Genomic DNA, 25,653 nt, shown 5'->3' on the forward strand with positions numbered 1-25,653 from the left:
CAAAGCATGGTCAGGCATTTGGTTAGCCTGATCTAGGCGTCACTTAGCAATCAGAACAGCAGTGGCTTTATTAAAGGGAAAAGGTGGTTGGGCTGGGGGGGGGGGAGGGAGGTAAGCATTTCCACACTCCTTGCCCTCTCCCTTCTGAGAATTCCCCCTCTCTTGAGGCTCCTGCCAAGGCAAGGGGTTGCAGAACAGCAAAAACTTAATAGTCAGTAGCGGAATACCTTTGCCTGTGTTGGTAATGTCCAAGCTCTGTGCCAAGGCAGATATCGTGAGATGTTTCCCGCCCCCCCCCGAGGGAGGGGGATTGCCATGCAAAATGTAGAAATTGGAAGTTCCTGGGAGCCCAAAACAGCATACTGAGGAGGTGCCGGTTGCATCTCTGCATGAGTCTGAGTCTCACCACCTTCCTGCATCACTGTCCCGCCTGTGAGTGGAGCCTTAGATCTCCCATGCTGTCTGAAGAATCCACTCTTAGAAGATGATACCCGCTATGTCTCTGGATGATACACAGATCTCTGCCTGCCTCCTTTCAACCAACCAACTTGTGACCCTCTAAGATGTCACTGGGCCAACTTCCACCAACAACCCTCGGTGTTGGTCATGCTGGTTGGAGCTGATGGTCGCTGGAGCCCAGCCTCACCCAGAAGTCCATAGCTTCTCCATCCCTGAACCAGACCATCATTTGCCGTTACTAGCCCCAGCTAACTCTGACTTTTAATGAAGGGATTGGGAACTTGTGGCCTCCCAAATGTTGTTCGACTGCAGCTCCCATAATCCCTGACCACTGGCAATGCTGGCTGGGACTGTTGGGAGTCAGAGTCTTAAAGAAACTGGAGGGCCACAGTTTCCCCATCTCTGAACTAGGCCATCGCTTGCCGTCACTGCCCCTAGCTACCCGAATCATGCCTCTTAATGCAGGGAACTTGTGCTTCTGCAGATGTTACTGGGCTCCAACTCACATCATCATTTCTGCTCAGGGGCCTTGATACCTGCCAGGGCTGGAGGCCATCACATCACTGCTGGATTAAACCCTGTGGGGGCCCCATGGCTGTCAAAATATTGGGGAGGGGGTGCTCGTGTGCAGAATCTCGTGCACACGCTCCAGTGTGATAACATTGAACTATGAAAGCTTCACTGCAATTTTCTTACAAGATCAAATCAATATTATTTTGATCTGTTGTCGCAGGGCCCTGCTCTGCCTATTTGGTAATTCAGAACTGCACCATACTGTCTACGCCCCTGTCCAATACACTCTAGAAAATCAGACCAATGTCCCTATTTGCCAGGGACAGTCCTGGATTTACAGAAGCCGTCCCGGTTTCTGATTTGATCCAAGAATGTCCCTCTTTTCCTTAGGACGTCCCTATTTTCATCAGAGAAATGTTGGAGGGTATGGATTTATGCGACCGCCAAGCCAAGGAGATACTTAACTATACAACCTTTAGAAGACATCTGAAGGCAGTCCTGTACAGTGGTACCTCAGGTTACAGACACTTCAGGTTACAGACTCCGCTAACCCAGAAATAGTACCTCGGGTTAAGAACTTTGCTTCAGGGTGAGAACAGAAATAGTGCAGCAGCAACGGGAGGCCCCATTAGCTAAAGTGGTGCTTCAGGTTAAGAACAGTTTCAGGTTAAGAATGGACCTCTGGAACGAATTTAATTCTTAACCTGAGGTACCACTGTATAGAGGTTTAAAAAAATGTTAATGTTTTATTATGTTTTTATATATGCTGGAAGCTGCCCAGACTGGCTGGGGCAACCCAGTCATATGGGTGAGGTATTGTTATTAATAATAATAATAATAATAATAATAATAATAATAATAATAATAATATATTTATGTCCCTATTTTCACCAGAGAAATGTTGGAGGGTATGGAAAATCAGCAAGCTGCATCGTAATTGCCCCTGAATTCTGGGAAAGACAAAAAGGATGCCTTGATCATTTATCAGTAAGGTTTTTTGGGGGTGGGAAAAAAGGGGAATTAAGAGGAAATGCACTCCTCCCCCTCCCCCTTCATCCCCCCTCCCACTGCACCCTCTCTGCCCTTGCATTTCCTTTTTTTTCACATTGTTCCTGCTCCCCCCCCCCCGCCCTCGCACACACATGGGGTGTGACTAACACCTGGCCCGGGGGCATCTTTATTGGAAATACATGGTATCGGAATTTGTTTAAGATTTTTATCAATAGCACGTGTGGCTGGCCTTTGCATCCAGAAGCGAGAGGAAGGTCACGGGGTCGCAGATCAAGCGCCGTTCCCCCCACCCCACCTTCCCGCAAGAGGGAAAGAGCAGGGAGCAAGGGGGGTGGGGAAGTCAACAGCCATTCATGCCCCTCTCTCTGCAGTTTACAGAAGGTTCTCATTTGGCCGTAGAAGTCGAAACACATTACATGGAGCAAGGGCAAAGGGGGGGGGGGGTTGTCACGCCGCTTGGGGAGGAAGGTCACTCTGCAATGAGCCCTGGGCGAAAAGGGGAGGAGAGGGAGGAGAGCTTCCCCCCACTTCAAGAGTTTCAATGGGTCACAAACTTATCCCTGGCTTCGAAGGGTAGCAGGTGAACTGTCTGGCTGAGAGCCTCTCGGGATGGAGGGGGGCGGGCGTTGTGTGTGACCCCGGTGGACCAAGAGGTGAGCTGACCCTCCCACCTCCATGGAGATGACCAAAAGCTCTTGCCCCAGGGACCTCGCCACTTGCTCCCAGACCCCCTTTTCGGAGTCCCAAAATGGCCTGGGCAACATTGAGAAAAGCTAAAGAGGTTTAACACACTGTAGACCCACTGAAATAAATGAACGAAAGTTGGTCATTGCATTCAACTTAATGGGGGTCTACACTGAGTAGGTCTAGCACTGGATGCAACCCATATATAACTGCCCTGAGACCTGCGGGTTACAGAAATTTCAGGTTACAGACTCTGCTAACCCAGAAATAGTACCTGGAGTTAAGAACTTTGCTTCAGGATGAGAACAGAAATCGCGTGGCAGCAGCGGGAGGCCCCATTAGCTAACGTAGTACCTCAGGTTAAGAACAGTTTCAGGTTAAGAACAGACCTCCAGAACTTATTATTTAATATTAATTAATTAATTAATTAATAATAATAATAATAATAATAATAATAATGTACTTATTTATGCATTGCATTTATGTTGGTCCATGGAGCGAAGAATGCCAACTTTGACTGGCATCCATTCATTTAGCAAATGTCTACACAGTTCTCTGTAAAATTTATCCTGATGTGGTCCTCTGTGTGGGTCCCTGCTTAGAATCATAGAATTGTAGAGCTGGAAGGGACTCCAAGGCTCATCTAGTCCAACCCCCTGCCATGCAGGAACCACAACTTCCCACCCACCTCCAGAGATGCAGAGGAGGTTACCTGTTGCCCTCCTGCATGAGTTTCTGCAACAATCTCACCCCACCCCACCAACAGGCATGGTCTTAACCCTCCGGTAGCAGATACTTACTTTGCCCGTACTGTCCATACTGGTAGCTGGCCACCGGGTCCACACTATAGCCGGTGGTAGTGTAGGTCGGGGGGCAGTAGGACTGCGAGGTGGGGAGGCTGTCAACAGACTTGATGGAGTCGCTCCTCTGACTGCAGCTGGCCGAGATGGAGTTGGCGGTGTCCAAACTGCCGTGGAGGGGCGAGATGGAGAAGTCAGCCTGGGGCTGCGGGGGGACCCCGCTGGGGTTGCTCAAGATGCTCATGACCTGTGGGGGGTTGCAAGATGAGACCCAAGTCAATGGGGAACAATGGCACCAGGCATACGATGCATGGAGAGAGAGAGAGCAAAAGCAAGCCAAATGTTTAAAGAGTGCTTGGGAGGAACAGAATGCAAGAACGCCAGAATTTGGATCAGGCCAGAGGTCCATCTGGTTCAGTGTCCTCTTCTGTTCCAATAGCCAACCACATACCTAGGGAAAGAAGGTACCGTATTTTTCGCTCTATAAGACGCACCAGACCATGAGACACACCTAGTTTTAGGAGGAGGAAAACAAGAAAAAAAATATTCTGAATCTCAGAAGCCAGAACAGCAAGAGGGATCGCTGCGCAGTGAAAGCAGCAATCCCTCTTGCTGTTCTGGCTTCTGGGATAGCTGCGCAGCCTGCATTCACTCCATAAGACGCACACACATTTCCCCTTACTTTTTAGGAGGGAAAAAGCGAGTCTTTTCCCTCCTAAATATGGTAAGCAGGATTCGAGAACAACGGTGCTCATCTCATTAGTTTTTAAACTCAAGAACCGCAGAAGGGTTTTGCAGGATCAAGCCAATGAACCCAAAACAAACCCCTGTGTCGCAATAAGAACCAATCACAACAATACAAACAGAACACACAGGCTAATCATTACTAGAGAATATATAATAGAAGAAGAAGAAGAAGAAGAAGAAGAAGAAGAAGAAGAAGAAGAAGAAGAAGAAGAAGAAGAAGAAGAAGAAGAAGAAAATTTATTATTTGTACCCCACCTATCTGGCTGGGTCTCCCCAGCCACTCTGGGCGGCTTCCAACAAATATTAAAAATACATTAAAATGTCACACATTAAAAACTTCTATGATCACTATTCTATTATACAGTATATTCTCTACTAACTATTAGCCCACGTGTAATGTTTGTATTGTTGTGATTGCATCAGGCCAACGGCCTGTCTAAACATAAAACACCAAACATTAAAAACTTTGCAATACAGGGCTGCCTTCAGATGTCCTCTAAAAGTTGTGTAGTTCTGTATCTCCTTGACATCTGATGGGAGGGTGTTTCACAGGGTGGGCATCACTGTTGAGAAGTCCCTCTGCCTAGTTCCCTGTTAACTTCACTTCTTGCAGGGAGGGAACCACCAGAAGGCCCTCAGAGCTGGACCTCAGTGTCTGAACGATGGAGGTGGAGACGCTCCTTCAGGTATGCTGGGCTGAGGCCATTTAGGGCTTTAAAGGTCAGCACTGACACTTTGAATTGTGCTTGCAAACATACTGGGAGCCAGTGTAGATGCTTTAGGACTGGTGTTACCGGTATATGGTTGCCGCGGCTCCCCGTTACCAGTCTAGGTGCCACATTCTGGATTTGTAGTAGTTTCCAGGTCACCTTCAAAGCTAGCCTCACATAGAGCGCATTGCAGCAGTCCAAGCGGGAGATAACCAGAGCATGTACCACTCTGGTGAGACAGTGCGTAGAGGCGTAGGGCAGGGGTCCCCAAACTAAGGCCGGCTAGCCGGATAAGGCCCAAGGGACTCATTTATCTGGCTTGCAGCGATCCCTGCCACCTGCTGCCGCTGCCCGCTCTTACCAGCACTGCGCTGCGTGGCTGCCCACTTCCGGGTCGGAGGAGCACCGGAAATAGCTTGTGTGCATGCACAAGCATTATTTGCACATGCGCAAGCGTTATTTGCGCCAGCGCAAGTGTTATTTCCGGTGCACATTCAGGTCGGAGGAGGCCTGTGCACATACACACAAGCTATTTCTGGTGCTCCTCCAACCCGGAAGTGAGCCAGAAATAGCGTGTGCGCACGCGTATAGGCACACACTCCCCTGCCCCCCAGCCCGCTGCGCGATCGGCGTTGGAGACACCGGCCCGAGGTGCGGTAAGTTTGCTGACCCCTGAGGTAGGGTCTCAGCCTGCATACCAGACGGAGCTGGTAGTACAGTATCATCTTCCAATTTTAGTTATCGTTCGGCCTAATCTACTCTTAAGAATGGAAGACTGTAAGAATAGCCCTGCTAATTCAGGCCAAAGGCCTAGCTAGTCCAGCAACATAGAATCATAGAATCATAGAGTTGGAAGAGACCACAAGGGCCATCGAGTCCAACCCCCTGCCAAGCAGGAAACACCACCAGAGCACTCCTGACATATGGTTGTCAAGCCTCTGCTTAAAGGCCTCCAAAGAAGGAGACTCCACCACACTCCTTGGCAGCAAATTCCACTGTCGAACAGCTCTGTCAGGAAGTTCTTGTAGTTTGGATCCATTGCTCCGTGTCCGCTTCTCTGGAGCAGCAGAAAACAACCTTTCTCCCTCCTCTATGTGACATCCTTTTATATATTTGAACATGGCTACCCCTTAACCTCCTCTTCTCCAGGCTAAACATGCCCAGCTCCCTTAGCCGTTCCTCATAAGGCATCGTTTCCAGGCCTTTGACCATTTTGGTTGCCCTCCTCTGGACACGTTCCAGTTTGTCAGTGTCCTTCTTGAACTGTGGTGCCCAGAACTGGACACAGTCCTCCAGGTGAGGTCTGACCAGAGCAGAATACAGTGGCACTATTACTTCCCTTGATCTAGATGCTATACTCCTATTGATGCAGCCCAGAATTGCATTGGCTTTTTAGCTGCCGCGTCACACTGTTCTGACATGTTCTGACAGTGGCCAACCAGATACCACCAATGGGAAACCAACAGCACTCTCATAGGAACCTAAGAAGATCTTTTGGATCATGCCAGTGTCCCATCTAGTCCAGCTTCCTATTCTCACAGATTCCCCAGTGGGAAACCAGCAAGCACAAGAGCAACACTCCTCTCGTGTTGCTTCCAGCAATTGGAATTTGGAGGCAGGCTGTTCCTGGAGGATCCATCTATTTCTTGTGACTAATTGCTACTACCAATAGACTTAAGAGCATAACAGAAGCCTGGCTGCTGGATCAGCCCAAAGATTTAGCCCAGCATCCTGCTACTTCCTCCTCCTACTCTGACACAAACCTCTTTTCTGAATCTCGGACCAGTCCCTCTGCTTCCCTGGCAATGCTCTGACCACAGGAAGCATCAGCTGCTCCCCCCTCCTTGCTTTTTGGCAAAGCGCCGAAGTGCCGGCAGTCACCTCCGCGCCGCTCCAAAGCTTTTCCTTTTTTTATAAAGAAAAAGTGAGGGCGGGAAGGGGGGGGAGTCTGAAAATGTAGCATAATCTTATTGACCTCAATTAATGCACCAAATTGAAAATGTTTGGAGCCCGGCAAGAGGTGGAAGAAAGCTTTTTATCCCTCGCTAACCTCCTGTTGGGAGGACTTTATTCTTTCCGAATGACACGCTGCTGTTTCGGGAGAGGCATTTTCCTCTGATGGTCCGATGGCTCCCCTTGCCCCAACTTCTGCCAGATATAAGCTTGAGATGCTGGCGGCTGAGCCTGGGACCTTCTGCATTCAAAGAGGATGCTCAGCCATTGAGTTGGAGCCCTTCCATTATGATATAGGAAGCTGCCATCCAACTTGGTGTTTCTTCAGACAAGAGACACTCCAAACCCTTCATGGAAATGTTGGGGATTGAACCTGGGACCTCAGCACTCCAGCACCAAGCTATGGTTTGTTCCCCCCAAATTAAGTAGGATCCTAGTCCTCATGGTTCTGAAAGACTCATTTAAACAGGGAACTCCCTTATACAGAATCAGCTATGAGCCCAACTAGCTCACTAGGCAGTGTTTCCCAACCTTGTGCCTCCAGATGTTTTTGGTCTACAACTCCCATCATCCCTAGCTAGCAAGACCAGTGGTCAGGGATGATGGGAATTGTAGTTCAAAAACAGCTGGAGGCCCAAGGTTGGGAAACACTGCACTAGAGTGTACGCCAGGGTTTCCCAAACTCATTTTGGGACTATAATTCCCATCATTCCTGACCACTGGTCCTGCTAGCAAGGGATGATGGGAGTTGTAGTCCAACAACAGCTGGAGACCCAAGTCTGGGGAACCCTGGAGTACCCTGACTAGCTGTGGCTTTCTAGGGTCTCAGGCAGCTACGGCTGGGAGAGAGTCCCTTTCTGAAACCCCAGTGACATCCTGCTGGTCAGTGTGGGCCAGAGATGGGGAAGGTGACTTCTGCCTTCAGATGTTGTTGGGCTACAGTTCTCATCAGCCCCAGACAAGCATGGTCAATGGTCAGAGACGATGAGACTTGACTGATCTAGATGGGCCAATGGCTTGATTCAGCATATCTATTTCTTTTTATTTATCCTGTTTATCCCCCGCCCTTTCTCCTCCAAGGAGCTCAGAGTTGAGCACCTGGTTCTAATTCTGCCCCGGTTTATCCTCACAACAACCATGAAAAGTAGGTTAGAATTGTAGAGTCGGAAGGGACCATGAGGGTCATTTGGTCCAATCCCCTGCAATGCAGGAAGCCCCACATTTTTCCCAATGTGGGGCACAAGTCTCATGCTCCATGGACTGAGAATGAGGTGACTATGGCCTGAGGTCGCCCAGTGAGCTTTATGGCTTCATGTTTTTTTCATCGGTATTTGAATAGGTTTGTGTTTTCGTCTTGTCTCAATTCTATTACAGTTCAATTAATGATTATATTTTTTATATATCTATTTTAGCTTTTTTGTATTTTATCTGTCTTGTTTTAACTTGTGTAAGATGCCTCGAGTCCCAGTCTGGAGGGAAAGGCAGGATATAAATAATATAAAGGATTTGTCCTTTTCTTGTTGTTGAACAATGAGCATCATAATGTTATTTTTATCTTCCTGATGTATTTAAACTTTTGTATTACGTGGTGTGTGTTTTTTTAAATAATTGCAAATTCCTTTGAAACATTTCCTGTAGTAAGCAATGGATAAATGCAATAATCAACCCATAATCAATTCTTATTTCTGAGCCAGGATTTGAACTCTGGTCTCTCCCAGTTCTTAGTCCAATACTCTAACCACAATGGCAGCTCCCTGAGTGTAGACACTCTGAGCTAGTGACCCTTATACCAGAGATATTCCAACGAGTGAAGCTCTTCCACGTCCCTCCCATTTTATTAAAAAAAAAAACCCCAAAAAACTTGCAGATCCAAACTCTAGAGGAAAGGATTATTATTACTATTTCCCTCTATCATGCTTTTCCTGCAATTGACCTTGCTTTCTCCTAATTTATTATGTCTTGGAGTGTTTACCACCACTAACAAGAAATCAATAGCCTCTCCGTATCTGAAAGGGTTTTTTTCCTATATATATAAATAAAATATATTCCTATCAGGAAGGAAATCTGTCAAGTCAATCAGGGTGATTGGCAACCTTCCTGTCCCCGCCGCCCAGCTCTCCTGCTTCTTATCAATTGCTCCCTCCAAAATGCCCTCTAGGCGTTCAATCAGACGCCGGCTCAAAGTGAAGTTTCCGATCAAAGAGGCTCTGGATGTGGCAGCAAACCGGATAGGGAGAACCACACAAATTCCTTTGGGAGGCTTAACTGCGGAGGGTGAAGGCAAGGCTCACCCCATTCCCCGATGCTCAGAGCACCCAGAATGCCAAGGTAGACTGCTTCTGAGCATGGAGGTACCGCCTGCTACTCATGTATGATAAGAACATAAAAATATAAGCAAAACCTCTCGGATCAAGCACCCTGCTCCCAGAGTAGCTGGCCAGATTCCTTAATGGAAAACCTGTAAGCAGGACCAGGGCAGTGTTAGAAACTGAGATATGAATGTAATATGATTAGGACTGTGATATGGTCTTTTGAAACACTGATATGGAAACTGCTACATATAAATTACTAAGAAATTTGGATGGAAGAGATTCGAGGAAGTCAAATACTATGTTTATGAAGATGGATGGTACTTAATTTTAAATAATTAAGTGGCAATATGTTGTATGTATCTTTTTTCTTTTCTCTCTTTTTCTCCTATTTTTTGTTTGTCTTTATTATTGTTAATCTCTTCTTTTTTATTACGTTTACCTACTGAAAATAATAAATATTATTTGGGGGAGAAAAAGAAAAGAAACTGAGATATGAAAGCTAGGAGCTGAATGGCACCTTAAACCTAGGTTATGGGTGCGACAATGGAATGTTGTGAATAACAAGAATACAAAGCTGAAAACGAATGAACTGCAGCTAAAATATTATGTTCATTTTTCACATGGTCTAGTCCTTCCCCACTCCAACCCCTTAATATTCTTAAGAGGGTTTGTCTGTCTGTCTGTCTATCTACTTTTATGTGTCCTGAATCTTCCAATCTCCTGAGACTCCAGCTCCCATCGTCCCATGCTGGCTGCAGGAGTCCCTACACCCTCACACAGGTTCATGGAAGAGGCCTTTGCTAAAGATGCTGATTTAGGTGTGGAGAACCTCTGCCTTTCCACTTGTTTCTGGACCACAACTCTCACCATCCCTGGCCATTGGGCCATGCTTGTGGGGCTGCTGGGAGTTGTAGTTCAGCAGCGTCTGAAGGCCCAAGGTTCCCCATACACCTGTGTGAAGTCCTACATGGGACAAAGAAATCCAGGGCACAAAAGAAAGGGACACTGCGTTCCAAGGTCAGCTCGCGACAATCTTGACTGTGGCGAGATCTGAGCCCATTTCCCAGCTATCCTAGTTATCTCCCGCTTGGACTACTGCAATGCGCTCTACATGGGGCTACCTTTGAAGGTGACCCAGAAACTACAACTAATCCAGAATGTGGCAGCTAGACTGGTGACTGGGAGTGGCTGCCGAGACCATATAACACCGGTCTTGAAAGACCTACATTGGCTCCCAGTATGTTTCCGAGCACAATTCAAAGTGTTGGTGCTGACCTTTAAAGCCCTAAATAGCCTCGGCCTGGTATACCTGAAGGAGCGTTTCCACCCCCATCGTTCTGCCTGGACACTGAAGTCCAGCACCAAGGGCCTTCTGGCGGTTCCCTCATTGCGAGAAGCAAAGCTACAGGGAACCAGGCAGAGGGCCTTCTTGGTAGTGGCACCCACCCTGTTGAACGTCCTCCCATCAGATGTCAAAGAGAACAACAACTATCTGAGATTCAGAAGACATCTGAAGGCAACCCTGTTCAGGGAAGTTTTTAATGTGTGACATTTTAGTGTATTTTTGGTGTTTGTTGGAAGCCGCCAAGAGTGGCTGGGGAAACCCAGCCAAATGGGCGGGGTACAAATAATAAGTTGTTGTTGTTGTTGTTGTTGTTGTTGTTGTTGTTGTTGTTGTTATTATTATTATTATTATTATTATTATTATTATTATTATTAGTGTGGTTAGAGTGGACCTTTGAGACCAGGGTACAAATCCCTGCTCAGTCGTAGTCACTCGACTGGGTGACCTTGGGCTGGTGTCTCCCTCTCGGCTTGACAACCTCACAGGGTTGTTGTGAGGATAAGATGAGGTGGGGAGAACCACGCATGCCACCTGGAGCTCCTTGGAGGCAGAGCTGGGAAATAAATGCCACGAAATAAAATTAATAAACTGGAAATCTCCCAAGTTACCATTTTTCAGGGGCTGGAAGCAAAGGCCCACTCTATCTCTCTGTATCTCTCTGTCCTCTTATTTTGGTGGTGGCGGGAACTAACGGTCTACTGCCCCCCCCAACTCTGTTTCTACAGAGCCCTGACACATTCCTCCCCTCTGGGATTTCATCACTCTCTCACACACTTTAAAAGAAGGGGAGCTTTTTTTAAAAATGTAATTAATTCTCTCCATTTCTGAGCTAGCCCTCAGGGCCTCTGGCCGCCGAGGCTCAAGCCGCAAAATGTGCACCCTTTACGATAAACGGAGATGGCTTCAGAGTGCAAGCCACAATTAGGGAAACCAATCTCAGCCATCAATAGCTTTATTTTAGGTTTGGAGGGGGATGTGGGCATAGGGGGTGGGCATCGGGTGGGGAAAGCCCACTGGGTCTCCAGGGCAGGCGGGTATCGGAGAGCAAGAGAGCGAAAGGCGAGCGGCACAAAACCCAACTATTGCTGCTAGACAGGAGTGTACGAAGATGCTATAGACAGAATCAGACCCATGTGGCTCCCTCTGTCTCAATGGGTAGCAGCTTTCCAGCATTTCTGACAAGCATTCTCATCTGGTCCTACCTGGAGATGCTGGGAATTGAATCTGAGACCTTCTGCAAGCTAGGAAGATGCTCAGTGACTGACCTGTGGTCCTTTCCCTAAAGATGTTCATAGAATCACAGTTGGAAAAGGACCCAGAGGATCATCTATTTCACCCCCCCTACAATGCCGGAATATGCAGCTGTCCCTTACGGGGATCGAACCTGCAACCTTGGTGTTATCAGCACCACATTCTAGTCCTCTGGATAAAGGGCTTATTTAAACAGGACCCTAAGAAGCTGCCTTAGTCAGAGATTGATCCATCTAGCTTAGTACTGGCTACACTGACCGGCAGCAGCTCTTCAGGGCTCCAGGCAGGGAGTCTCTCCCAGACCTACCTGAAGATGCCACCAGGGTCTGAACTTGGGAACACCCTGCAAGGAAAGTAGTGGCTAAACTCTGAGCTATGGCTCTCCCGTAAGGCACAGCAAGAACAAAGGAAGCTGCCATGCTAAGTCAGACCATTGGTCCCTCCAGTGTGTCCCCCTCCAGATGTTGCTGGACTCCAACTCTCATCAACATCATTGACCACTGATCATATGTTGGCTGCTGGGAGTTGTGGTCCAGGAACAACTGCAGGGCTGCAGGCTCCCCATTCCTGAACTAGACCATCACTTGCCTTTAGTGCCCCCAGCTAGCACCATCACAATTCTGCCTTCCTTTAATGGAGGGATGTGGGATCTGTGGGGTCCTCCAGATATCGATAGACTACAATTCCCATCATCCCTGACCCCTGGCCATATGTTGGCCAGGGCTGGTGGGGGCCAGCATCACCTAGAGGGACACACCTTTCCCATCCCTGAACTAGACTATCACATGCCCTAATCTATCTCCATCACAACACTGTCTTCTTTCAGGGGTTGGGGATATCAGACCTTCTGGATGCTGTTGCACAACAAATCCCCTTTTCCATCAGCTGTCTGTCGCTGATGGGAGATGGAGTCTAACATCACGGCAACCCCAGGTTCCCATTTCTTGCTCTAAGAGAGGTCCTTCTATCAATTCTATGATTCTCCTTATGAAACCTGGAGCTATGAGCCCTCTCATTATCATTTATTCACTCATCTAGCCCATAACTGTCTAATACATAGTTGTCTATCTGCAAGCAACACAGGTGAGGCATGACCCACCTTTGGAGAAGGACCATGTATCAGTTTTGCAACACACATGTTAGCCTTCTCCTGAGAGATGGGCTGTAGCTCAGGGGTAGAGCTTCTGCTTTGCATGAAGAAGGTCCCAGGTTCATCTCCAAAGGCATCTTCAGGTAGGGCTGGGAGACCCTGAAGAGCTGCTTTCTGCCATTGTGGTCAATACTGAACTGGATGGACCTGTGAAACTCCAGTTTTCTTGGACTATCTCCCATTGGCCGTAGTCAAGGTGGCCAATGGTCAATGTTGATGGGAGTTGCAGTCCAGCAACATCTAGGGGACCGCAGGTTTCACAACTGGCCCACAAGTCATTGGTCCATTGAGCCCAGGGGAAAAAGAGCTTGAATTTAAGCAGCTGGATCAGGCCAAAGGGGACCCCATCTAGTCCAGCATCCTCCCCACACAGAGCCCAGCCAGATGACCCAATGGGAAGCCCATGAGGGCAACATCATTCTCCCCACTCATGCACCCCAGCAACTGGTTTTCAGAGGCATGCTGCCCTCTGATTCTGAAGGTACCATAGAATAATAAAATAATAATAATAATCATAGAATTCTAGAATTGGAAAGGGATGCTAAAGGTCATCTAACTCAACTCCCTGCAATGCAGGAATCCCTGTTCAACATTCCTTGACAGACTGCCATTCCACCTCTGCTTAGACATCATATCGCCATCAGACTAGTAGTCATTTTGTCCTTCTAAGGCAAGCGCTGAAGAGTCTGGGGTGGGAAGAACGCAATCCCCCCTCGACTTTGCAAGACAAGAAGAAAATCCCCTTCCTTCTTTAAATGGCCACGAGAGACCCTCCAACCTCCTTTTTCCGTTTGTTCTCCCTTATCACAATATTTGAAAAGCTTGGTTGGAATTAGATTGGAAAGGGAGATGTTTCGGGTGGTGGGCTGAGAGAGAGAGAGAGAGGGTGGGCTGAGAGAGAGAGAGAGAGAGAGAGAGAGAGAGAGAGAGAGAGAGAGAGAGAGAGAGAGAGAAAGTCTGTTAGGTCATTGATACCGAAAGCTCCATCCTCTACGTGGAATCCCTTTATGAGGGATGGATCTTGGCATCATTAAGGCGGATTCTCTTGCCTCGCTCACCACTCCATTCCCTAATCCCCAGAGAGTATTCAAGGAACGCTTCTTTCAAACCTAACTTAATATTTCCCATCTCCACACTGAGATCCTTAAACCTCATTTTATCCCTCTCTCAGCCGCAAAGCAAACTCCTTCCTTCTCTCTCCCCCGACGTGTTAATACCCTATACATAATCACAGACTGATTTCCCTACAATGGGAATTGGTAAGAGCAGCTATTTTAAAAGGGACATTAAAGACTACAAAAGACTGTTTTTAAAAAACTATTGGAAAGTTGGCGCTGCAAATGCAGAGAGGAAGAGTCTATTCATTTTATAGAAAGAGTTCAATGGCCCATCTAGTTCATCATCTTCTTCTCTGGGTGACCAGCCATATGCTTCAATGGGAACCAACCCCTGCAGGATCCAAGCATGAGAGTACTATCTCTTCCTGAGCTTCCAACATCTGGCATTCAAAAGCATAGCCATCATCATAAATAATAATAATAAATTTTATTTATACCCCGCCCTCCCCGGCCAGAGCCAGGCTCAGGGCGGCTAACACCAGTAAAATTACAATAAAAACATAATAGGGGGGAAAGCAACAATTTAAAATACAGGTTAAAATGCAGCCTCATTTTAAAAGTAGCCCATGGATCAAAACCGTAAGGGGAGGGAAAACATAAGGGTCAGACTGAGTCCAAACCACAGGCCAGGTGAAACAGCTCTGTCTTGCAGGCCCTGCAGAGAGATGTCAAGTCCCGCAGGGCCCTAGTCCCTTGTGACAGAGTGTTCCACCAAGTCGGGGCCAGTACTGAAAAGGCCCTGGCCCTAGTTGAGACCAATCTAACCACCTTGCAACTTGGGACCTCCAAAGTGTTGTCATTTGTGGACTTTAAGGTCCTCCGCGGGGCATACCAGGAGAGGCAGTCCCGTAGGTACGTGAGTCCTAGGCCATGTACTATCATGGCTAGTAGCCATCGATAGCCTTACCCTCCATGTATTTGTCCAATCCTCTTCTAAAGACATCCAAGTTGGTGGGCCTCACTGCCTCCTGCAGCAGCGAGTTCCAGAGTTTAGAATCACAGCTTCGTACGCTGTGTGAAAACACTGTGGGGCGTGGGGGCTGCTAAAAGGAGGCCTGTAACTCGATTAGGCTAAAGAGGGTTCTCACTGTAGCCGGACAGATTTCTCCATGAGAAGGCTGCAAGGAGTACAACAGCAAGCGTAACAGCAACACTTGCCCAGTTGTGCTGCCCTGCAAATGCTATCCAGAGGCAAAGAATGTCTCTGACATTGAGGGTAGAACTTAGGCCCTGTGGCTAGTAGCCATTCATGAATTTACTGAATCTTCTCATCGTCCGACTCAGTAGAAGTTCCTAAGCAATTTGCTTGGCCGACGAGAAATGCATTTCCCAAGCAATAGGGAAATACCTAGTGGTGATTAATAATAATAATAATAATAATAATAATAATAATAATAATAATAAGATTGAGACATTTCAGTTATTTAGACATTTCATTTATTAAGAACATGCTGGATCAAGCAGGTGGCCCATCTAGTCCGGCATCCTGTTCTCACAGAAGCCAGCCAGATACCCATGATGGGAAACCAATAATAGCAATTCTCCTCACTGGTGATTCCCAGCAGCAGGTAGATCATAGCCCTGTCCTCCATTAATTTGGTGGCCAACACTATAACTTATGACACCTTCTGGATCAGGCCAAAGGCCCATCCAGTGCAGCATTCTTTTCTCACAGTGCACAGCCAGATTCCTGTGTGAAACCCCCAAGCATGACCCAAATACATAAATAACTCTCCTCTTCTGTAGTTTCCAGCAACTGGTATTTGCAGATCATAGCCATCATGGCTAGGAGCCATGAACAGCCCTCTCCTCCACGAATACCTCTGGCTAAGGTAAAGGTAAAGGGACCCCTGACCATTAGGTCCAGTCATGACCGACTCTGGGGTTGCGGCGCTCATCTCGCTTTATTGGCCGAGGGAGCCGGCGTACAGCTTCCGGGTCATGTGGCCAGCATGATTAAGCTGCTTCTGGCGAACCAGAGCAGCGCACGGAAACTCTGTTTACCTTCCCACCAGAGTGGTACCTATTTATCTACTTGCACTTTGACGTGCTTTCGAACTGCTAGGTGGGCAGGAGCAGGGTCTGAGCAACGGGAGCTCACTCTGTCGTGGGGATTCGAACCGCCGACCTTCCGATCGGCAAGTCCTAGGCTATGTGGTTTAACCCACAGCGCCACCCGCGTCCCTCTGCTCTAAAACCACGGCTAGTCCTGCTCCAAAGCAGGAAGGACCTGAAAAACCAAAACAAAGCACCCTACACATTTTACTGCTAAGGGTCAAAAGGGGCCTATTAAACTATCCCCCAAATTAAAAAAACAAAAACCCAAGGTTTTCTGAAAAGGAAAAAAACAAACAAAGCACACCATTGTGGTTTCTCCTCCTTCTCCTCTGCAGCCCCACACCGGCACAAATCGACAAAGCCGATCTGAAACACACCCCACCTTCTTCCTCTCCCCTCCTCCCTGTTCCTCAGTTGAGCAGATCGGTCCCTCTGCTCCTATCGCCCACCCCCCGCAGGCACCAGTAATGGAGTCAGGGTGGTGGTTCACTGCTTCCAAACAAGATTTCGCGGAGATCCTTTGAGGCTCTCCCCGCATCCCCCTTCTCTGCTTCTTCCTTCCTTTTTTCCTGGGATGGCAAAAGGGAAGTATCTATAAATTGTGAAAAGAGATGTATACTACAAAGGGTTCTACCGAGTGGCATATCCCAGCCTCAGGCTAGGCTGGCTGGCTGGCTGGCTGATAGTCTTCCAATCTGCGGTGGAACTCTCCTTCTCTGTCTCTTTCTTTCTCTCCCCCCACTTCTCCCCACCTCTGATCAAGCGGACCGCTGCAATCAGTTAAAGTCCAGCTTAACTACAGTGTAAGATACACCAGTTAAGTCAAGCCAATGCCTCAGGGTTTCTCCATCAGGCATAGGGCCGGGGAAAAAATCGAAAGAGAAAGAGGTGGGGTGTGTGTGTCTGCGGGGAGATGAAATAGCCTCGATAAAGTTCACCAAACATGGTGCCAGCTAGCAAGATTCCAGGCCAAACACTGAATTTACTCCGGGATGGCAAGCGAATGGAGAAAGCCTTAAACAATTGAGAAGCAATTCCTTCCCACCAGCTTCCTCTCTCTCTGTTTGTTGCTCTAGTCATATCGTTCTCAAGGAAAGGCTGCTTTAAATGGAGACATCGGAAGGTGTTGTCTCAAACCATGTCAGACTCATCCAGCTCAGCTTTGTTTACACTGGCTGGCAGTGGTTCTTCAGGGTTTCATGCATTAATGGGAGACGCTGAGAGTTTAAATGAAGACTTTCTGCATGCAAAGCGGGTGTTCAGCTGCTGGGGCCATAAAATAAATTAAGATCCCAGCCCTTGTGGTTTTGAGTAAAGGGACGCTTTAAATAGGAATGCAGAAAGTTGTCTTAAATTGTAAGTTCACCCATATCAGTATTGACTGGCAATAGTTATCTGAGGTTTTGATAGGGAATAGTCCCAGCTCCCAGGGACGCGGGTGGTGCTGTGTGTTAAACCACAGAGCCTAGGACTTGCCGATCAGAAGGTTGGCAGTTCGAATCCCTGCAACGGGGTGAGCTCCCATTGCTCGGTCCCTGCTCCTGCCAACCTAGCTGTTCAAAAGCACGTCAAAATGCAAGTAGATAAATAGGTACTGCTCCAGCGGGAAGGTAAACGGCGTTTCTGTGCGCTGCTCTGGTTCGCCAGAACCGGCTTAGTCATGCTGGCCACATGACCTGGAAGCTGTACGCCGGCTCCCTTGGCCAATAAAGTGAGATGAGTGTCGCAACCCCAGAGTTGGCCATGATTGGACCTAATGGTCAGGGGTCCCTTTACCTTTACAGTACTTTAGTCCCAGCTCCACCAGGAAATCACAGAATCATAGGATTGTAGACTTCCAAGGGACCCAATGGCTCATCTAATAAATGCCAAGGACCAAGTCTGGGAACTTTTGCACGCACACTCTGCAACTGAGCTACGGGCCCTTCCTTTCATATACAGGAGGCTAGAAAGCTGCCTTTGCAGAGCCAGACCCTGGGTCCAAAGCAAACAGGAGAACAACTTTTCTATCATGCATGTGCAATAACCAATAATACAAAACTCCCTAAATTGGTGTACACAGCAAGATAAAGGTATGCAATTGCATCCTCCCCAGTCAGGTATTGAATTAGAAATGGTCCTTGCAGTATAAAAGAAAATGGTCTGAGCTGGGTTGTACATGACACTGCCCCCTTGCATGTGGATCGGGGCCTCATAGTTCAGAGCAGGGGCTCTTAGGCCAACAGATCACACAGGGGGTGGTTCTCCTCCACAATGAGGGCACGTCAGCACTGGAAACCTAAACCGGTTTAACTGCCTCCACTCCTCACATCCCCCTTTCCAATTGAACCCCGGATATTAGGGAAATCTGCTTAAAGGAATTTGCGCATTCTCTGCTAGCACTGAAACGAATGGGCTCTCAAAGCCCAGGAGCCTGTAAATTTTGATGTGAAATCTCAATTGGTTATTCTTGGAGTAGCCACCAAAAATATTGGTATGCAGAACACAATGCTATTGGATATTACTGAGAGCATATACTGTTGCATTTTTCCCCTAACACCCCCCAGTGAAGGAAATGATCCTCACCCTGTTACCAGGAAGCAAGCCCCATTGAATCCAGCAGGACCTACTTCTGAGGAGTTAGGATTGCATTGTAAATTGCAAAAGGGAGATTCTACCCAGCGTGTTAACAATCAGTACCATGGACAGCTCCTGTTACATTATAACTTCTTAGTAGGGCCAGATTCACAATGTACTTTGAAAGCACTATGATAATACTGAAAGCACTATGATAAAACAGCCATGGCTTTTTGCAAAGAATTCTGGGAGTCGTAGTTTGCTAAAGGTGCCGAGAATTGTCAGGAGACCTGTATCTCCCTCCCAGACTACAATTCCCAGAGGTCTAGTAATCAGTCCCTCTTCATGGGAAGGGTAGCTCCGAGAGGGGAATGGGGGTCGGGGTCCCCTGATAACTTTTAGCACCTTTAACAAACTACAGTTCCCAGAATTATTTGGGGAAGCCAATATTGTTTAAAGCGGCATCATAGGGTGTTAAATGTATGGCCTAAAAAGGCATCATCCAGAGGAAAGGAATACAGTATTTGGGGAGACACAATGCCCCATAACCAGCATTTCCTAATCTATGAATCCAAGTCATTGAATGCAGGCAGTTTGTTCCATGGAGATAGCCACAAGAACAAACCATGGATCATGGCCTTACCTGCATTTCCCCCCACATCTACCTGCAGGTGTGGGCTCTCCAGATGCTATTGGACTTCAACTCCCATCAGCTCCAGCATGTGGAAAGGTCAATGATAATGGGGAGTCCAGCAACATCTGAAAATCGTTCTGCCCGGACACCAAGGTCCAGCGCCGAGGGCCTTCTGGCTGTTCCCTCGCTGCAAGAAGCCAAGTTACAGGGAACCAGGCAGAGGGCCTTCTTGGTGGTGGCACCCGCCCTGTGGAACGCCCTCCCACCAGATGTCAAAGAGAAAAATAACTACCAAACATTTAGAAGACATCTAAAGGCAGCCCTGTTTAGGGAAGCTTTTAATGTTTAATAGGTTATTGTATTTTAGTGTTTTGTTGGAAGCTGCCCAGAGTGGCTAGTGAAACCCAGTCAGATGGGCGGGGTATAAAGAAATTATTATTATTATTATTATTATTATTATTATTATTATTATTATTATCAAAAGATGTGTCCCTCACCTACTGTCATGGCTGCTTCATATGAGCCAGTCCCAGCATAAAAAAGTAAGAGTCCGTTTACTTTTGCAACACACCAACAGCTCATCTAGCCCAGCATCGTGTTCTCTCAGTGGCAACCAGATCTCCTGATGGGAAACCTGCAGGCAAGATTCAAGCACAAGAACCCTCTCTCCTCCTTCCCTTTCCAGCAACTGGTATTCAGAAGCTTGTACTGCCTGTGACCATGGAGCCAGAGCACAGCCATCATGGCTGGGTAGCCATTGATAGTCCTTTCCTCCATGAATTTGTCCAATCCTCTTTCAAAGCCATCCATGTTGTTGGCCATCCCTGCCTCCTGTAGGAGTGACAGGGACTAATAACAACAGCTAAAACAGCCAAAGAGCCACAGAGTTTCAGCGATGATGGCAGACAATAATGTAATCATTCCAGCAACTGCAGATGGTGTCAGGAAAAAAGAGGAGCACCTTGTCAGATTCATTGATCCACCCTAGCTCAGTGCAGTCTGCTTTTCTTTTCCAGACTCTAACACTGAGCTACAGGAAGCCATCCCGTGCTGAGTGAGAATATTGGTCCAGCAAGCTCAGTGTTGTCTACTCTGGCAGTGGCTCTCTCCCATCACTGAACCTGGGACCTCCTGGATGCTCTATCCCTGAGCTATAGGCTCCCCCTAAAGCAGCCTTTCTCAACCTATGGGTCCCCAGATGTTGTTGAACTACAACTCCCATCACCCTAGCAAGGCCAGAGCTCAGGGATGATGGGAGTTGTAGTCCAACAACATCTGGGGACCCACAGGTTGAGAACCACTGCTCTAAAGGATGATAGGAAGATGCCTCATCTCAAGTCCATCTAGATCAGTATTTTCTAAACAGACTGGCCATGGCTCTTCTGGGTTTCAGGCAGAGAGTCCCTCCCAGCCCTACTTGGAGCTGCTGTTGAGGACTGTGCCTGAGACAATTGGCATGCAAGAGAGATGCTCTGCTGCCGAGACCATATAACACCGGTCTTTAAAGACCTACACTGGCTCCCAGTACGTTTCCCAGCACAATTCAAAGTGTTGGTGCTGACCTTTAAAGCCCTAAACGGCCTCGGTCCAGTATACCTGAAGGAGTGTCTCCACCTCCATCATTCTGCCTGGATACTGAGGTCCAGTGCCGAGGGCCTTCTGGCAGTTCCTTAACTGCAAGAAGTGTGGTTTCAGGGAGCCAGGCAGAGGGCCTTCTTGTTAGTGGCACCCGCCCTGTGGAACGCCCTCCCACCATATGTCAAAGAGAAAAATAACTACCAGACTTTTAGAAGACATCTGAAGGCAGCCCTCTTTAGGGAAGCTTTTAATGTCTAATAGGTTATTGTATTTTAGTGTTCTGTTGGAAGCCACCCAGAGTGGCTGGGGAAACCCAGCCAGATGGGCGGGGTATAAATAATAAATTATTATTATTATTATGACAGCCCTAGACTCTCATTCCCATCTCTGGCATCCTGGAGCTGCTGCAAGGATGTCCCGCCTGGTGTTTCAGAAACAAGAGTTCTGGGCTCCGTCTGCTCTCCAAAGTTTGCAAGTGCAGAAGAGACGTCTGATCCTGAGATAAAGTCTAGGAAAGCAGGGATTAGAACTACTTAGTGGAGGAAAAGGGAGACGAAGGCAGGGGCTGATTATTCTGCAGATACGACTGTTTAAAGATAATGATTGCATAAATTTAATTAATGCTTTTTCATGCCACAAATGGCCGTTTTGTAATTAATGTATCTAGCCTCGCTAAGCACGGAAGATCACATCTCCCATCCTTCCCTCCCCCACCCCACCCCCGTCCTCCTCGCCTGTGTCCTCCCCCTCCCCCTCCTCCTGTCCTCCGTCTTCCCATTTAATGAAAGACAGAAAACAGATGACAGAAACAATTTATCAACGGGTTCGGGTGTCAAACGCCTAATTGGGTGCGCCAGGTTAGCGGAAAGTGAATAGAGGGTGGTGGTGGGGGTTTGAGATGTGGGGAGGGCTCGTTCCCCCCTCGATCACTGTGGCTTTGGGGTGGGTGCTCCTGACAGCGGAGGTGCAGGAGGGGGGAGGGAAGGAGAGGGGATAAAGTGTTCCTCGTTAATTGATGGAGATTAGGATATAGATTGGCTATGGCAGCGACTGGGCAGTGACAAGGAAGGGACAGGCGGAGCTGATTAACATCCGCGCAAACAAGCTGCCAGATCTCACAATGTGTTAAGTCCTGCTTGTGGTGACAACGCTGATCGGTCTGTACTTGTGGCAGGGGTGGGAAAGGATCAGAGCACACTGGAGATGGTCTGGTGGAGCAGCTAGTGCAGAGTTTTCCAGCACCGATGCCCTCCAGACCTTGCTAGACTCTGACTCCCATCATTGCCCCTGATAGTTGGCCATGGTCATCCCTCAACCAGGCCATTGCTTGCCTTCACTGCCCTGACTACCTCCATCACCAATCTGCCTTCTTTTAATGTAGGGATGGAAGACCTTCTGATGCCATCATCCTTGACCACAGGTAAGCTTAATGGGGCTGGCTGGAATCCAACATCATCTGGAGGGCCTCAGGTTCCCCATCCTTGAACTATCGCTTGCCTTTATTGAATCTTGAACTATCACTTGCCTTTGTTGACCATGGCCCTTCACTTTTTCAACAACAATGACGTTGAATGCAAGAAAACAAATCCATTGAACACCACACTATCACATTGGGTAGTATCCTAATCAGTGGTAGTCCTGATCAGAATAAATCCATAGAGATGTAGCCAATGCTAGTCTACTCAGAGTAGATCCACTGAAATTAATGAATCTAAGACAGTCATGTTCATTAACTTTGGTGGGTTTGCTCTGTGTAGGACTAGCATTGGGCACAACCCATTGACACGAATGGACCGAATTTAACCATGTCCATTAACCTCAGTGGGTCTACTCTGAGTAAGACTAGCACTGAACACGACTTTCGAAGTCTGGCTCCGGAGACAAGATGTGGATGGTCACTACCTATGATGGCTTTAAAAGGTAGTGGTGATATTCAAGGAAGAGGATATATCTATTGAGGGCAGATCATTGTGCCAGATCAAAGGAACCTCCAGCTTTAGAAGCAGTATACCCTTGAATACTAGTTGCAGGAGGGCTCTTGGCTTTCAACTCAGTGTAGACCCATTAAAATGAATGGACTTTCGGTAGTCATGTCCATTAACACCAAAGGTTCTACGCTGATTAGAACTAGCATCAATGGATATGGCCTAAAGTAGCTCCATTCACTTTTGCTTCTGTCCTCACCTGCCACTGACATGTGGCCCCCAGAAGGATCATTATGTGGCCCTTGGATTGATAAAGGTTTCCCAGCCCTGACTCAGTGTCTTTCACAGGGGCAGTTCAGGGACTTGGTGTCTTTCAGCTGTTAGTGTTTAGTGGATACACTGGGCCCTATCCCTTAAATTTTCCTCCACAGTGCTCTCCCCACCCACTTGTTGAAGTAGGACTAGCCATCTTAACTTAGCTCTATGGAACCCCCCCCAAACCCCTCCCCACCATACTGGTCTGCTCACTCAAGCTGCCCTTCTAGATCATCCTCTCTCAACCTCAGGTCCCCAGATGACATCAGACTACAACTCCCACCATCCCTAGTGAGAAGGGCCTGCAGTCAGGTATGATGGGAGTGGTAGTCCAACAACATATGGGGACTTAAGGTTGAGAAAGACTGGTCTAAATCAATGTCCTTCAACTTTGGGTCCTCAGATGTGGGTGGACTACAACTCCCATAATTCTTGAGATAGGGCTAAGCTGGCGGTGGATGTTGGGAGTTGTAGTTCACCCACATCTGGGGACCCAAGATCAAAGAACAACACTCTAGATACCAATGGAAGAGCCCCTGGTCTATAGTGGATCCTGTCTATCGCAGAGTTATCACAATAACAATCGGTTGCACACAACATATTGGCGACGAAGGGATGAGGCTGTCACGGTTTGTTTCGCTGTCACATTGCCCGCCAACACACCCCAAACAGGCAATTGATATTTATTAGGGAACATACAATAACTGTCTCGTTAAATCAAGATTCAGGAGCGGGCTGGGAGCCTTAATTTAAAGTGTCACCGGTTGGGCAAATTATGGAAAGGAGTTAGGCCGCAAGAGGAGGCGAGAGGGACAGGGAAGGCGGTTAGTTGAGTGGGCAAGTGAGCTGGAGGACGGCTAGGCTTCCTCAATAACCAGCCGCCATCGAGACGGGAGCTCCCAGCTTCGGCTTCTAAATGGCAGGCCGTGTTTTCGAGGCAGCCTCGAAAGCAAAGGTTAATGCTCAAGATTGCATTCCAATTGAAAGCGCAGCAACCGGTAAATTCGGTTTGTGTTGAGTGGAAATGCTTGATCTGCTATACCGTCATTGCGGGGGTGGGTGGACAATGGTGCTACGGGAAGGGTTATGGTAGCGTGTCCAGGCGAAGCGCGTTCGGGGCGCTGGGGAAGGGGGGGTGGTTTGAGGCACACGCACCGTCTTCTCCCAGACTCGCTCTTTCTCTCTCTCTCTCCTTCCCAGACAGAATTAAATTTCGAAGTTTAATGAGTTGCGAAGGGGACGCCTGAATGAGGACGGTCCTAGACCTTGCCAAGAAATCATATACTGTACTTAGCGCTCTCCCTCTCTCTTTCTCTCTCTCTCTCTGTGTATACATATACATGTGAGGAGGGGGAAGGGAAGAGAGAGAGAGAGAGGGAGGCGGGAAACCCATCAGGGTATAGAGCAAGTGAAAAATGTCAGGGTAAATTGTTCTTGACAGTGTTAATGTCTGCACCTCATAGCAATAATTACATGTAGATAAATGGTGAAATAGCTCTCAGCTGGAGCCTTCAGGCTAAGTGCAGATGCTTCTAACTGCCAGCTGGGGACCTTTTACATGTTTTTTTTTCCTGTGTGTGCCTCCCCTGCCTGCAATTTCAGTTCCTTTTGGCTGAAGACTGAGGGAATAACACTTCATTAAAAGACGTCTTAGAGCAGCGCCATCCGCACCTTTAAACCTTGCATCATCGCAAACCCTTCATGACTATTTTAGTCTAGAGCCCCCTGCTGGTTCCTGCAGGCAACAGCAAATGGTTCTCGCCTCCTTGCCTGCTGACCCCATCCTAGATACGTGTAGGTCAGGTAGGGCAGAGATGGGAAATCTCAGAGTTAGGTGTGTGTCAAACGTAGCTCTCCAAGCCTCTCTATCCAGCCCAGGGGATTTCCCCCAGGCCTGTTTTTTAGCCTCCTTGAGTGCAAACTTGTCTTGGCTGGGCTGTGTCCTTGAACTATGATGGTGCTTCCTGCTTGAAAGATCAAGATGGGTGTGACGGTTTATGCATAAACTTGCCCGTTGTATGAATATAATTTTTATGTTGGTTGCCCAACTCACTTTTGTCTTTCATTCCCTCTGCCTACCAGAATTAAATGTGGGTTTCATTGGAGAGGCCAGCGATAGAATCTGCGACCTTCTGTGTACAAAGCATCTCTGCCCCTGGGCCCTGCAGTTTGTTCTGCAGGAGATGAAGTTGCCTTAGAACAGTGGTGAGTCCCCAGATGTTGTTGGACTACAACTCCCATCATCCCTAGCCAGCAAGGCCAGAGCTCAGGGATGATGGGAGTTGTAGTCCAACAACATCTGGGGACCCACAGGTTGAGAACAGCTGCATTAGAAGATGGAATTGGATCATTGGCCCAACTAATCCCCAGACTCTCTACTCCAGAGGGGGCTGGTCCATTGGGATCAGCTTACTCCTCCTTAGTGTTGCCCATTGTGGAGCTCAGAAGAGAGGAGGACAGGGAGAAAAATAGAATGAGTTAGCTCCATTTGTCATTGGCTCTGTCTCCACCTACTTCTGGGTTCCCTGCCTTCT

General features: G+C 47.9%; 1 protein-coding gene across 5 annotated transcripts in view; it reads right to left on the bottom strand.

Moving 5' to 3' along the window:
• The window catches only part of PAX7 (paired box 7), a 169,847-nt gene that overhangs the window by 3,945 nt on the left and 140,249 nt on the right, over nucleotides 1-25,653 (bottom strand). For all 5 annotated transcript variants that reach the window (XM_081923688.1, XM_081923685.1, XM_081923687.1 and 2 more), the window contains one exon: nucleotides 3,468-3,714. In XM_081923688.1, the coding sequence (XP_081779814.1) occupies nucleotides 3,468-3,714 (247 nt within the window). The remainder of the gene's footprint in view (nucleotides 1-3,467; nucleotides 3,715-25,653) is intronic.

This window comes from Podarcis melisellensis (genome assembly GCF_964234715.1).
Source record: "Podarcis melisellensis genome assembly, chromosome: 8".
Taxonomy (NCBI): domain Eukaryota; kingdom Metazoa; phylum Chordata; class Lepidosauria; order Squamata; family Lacertidae; genus Podarcis; species Podarcis melisellensis.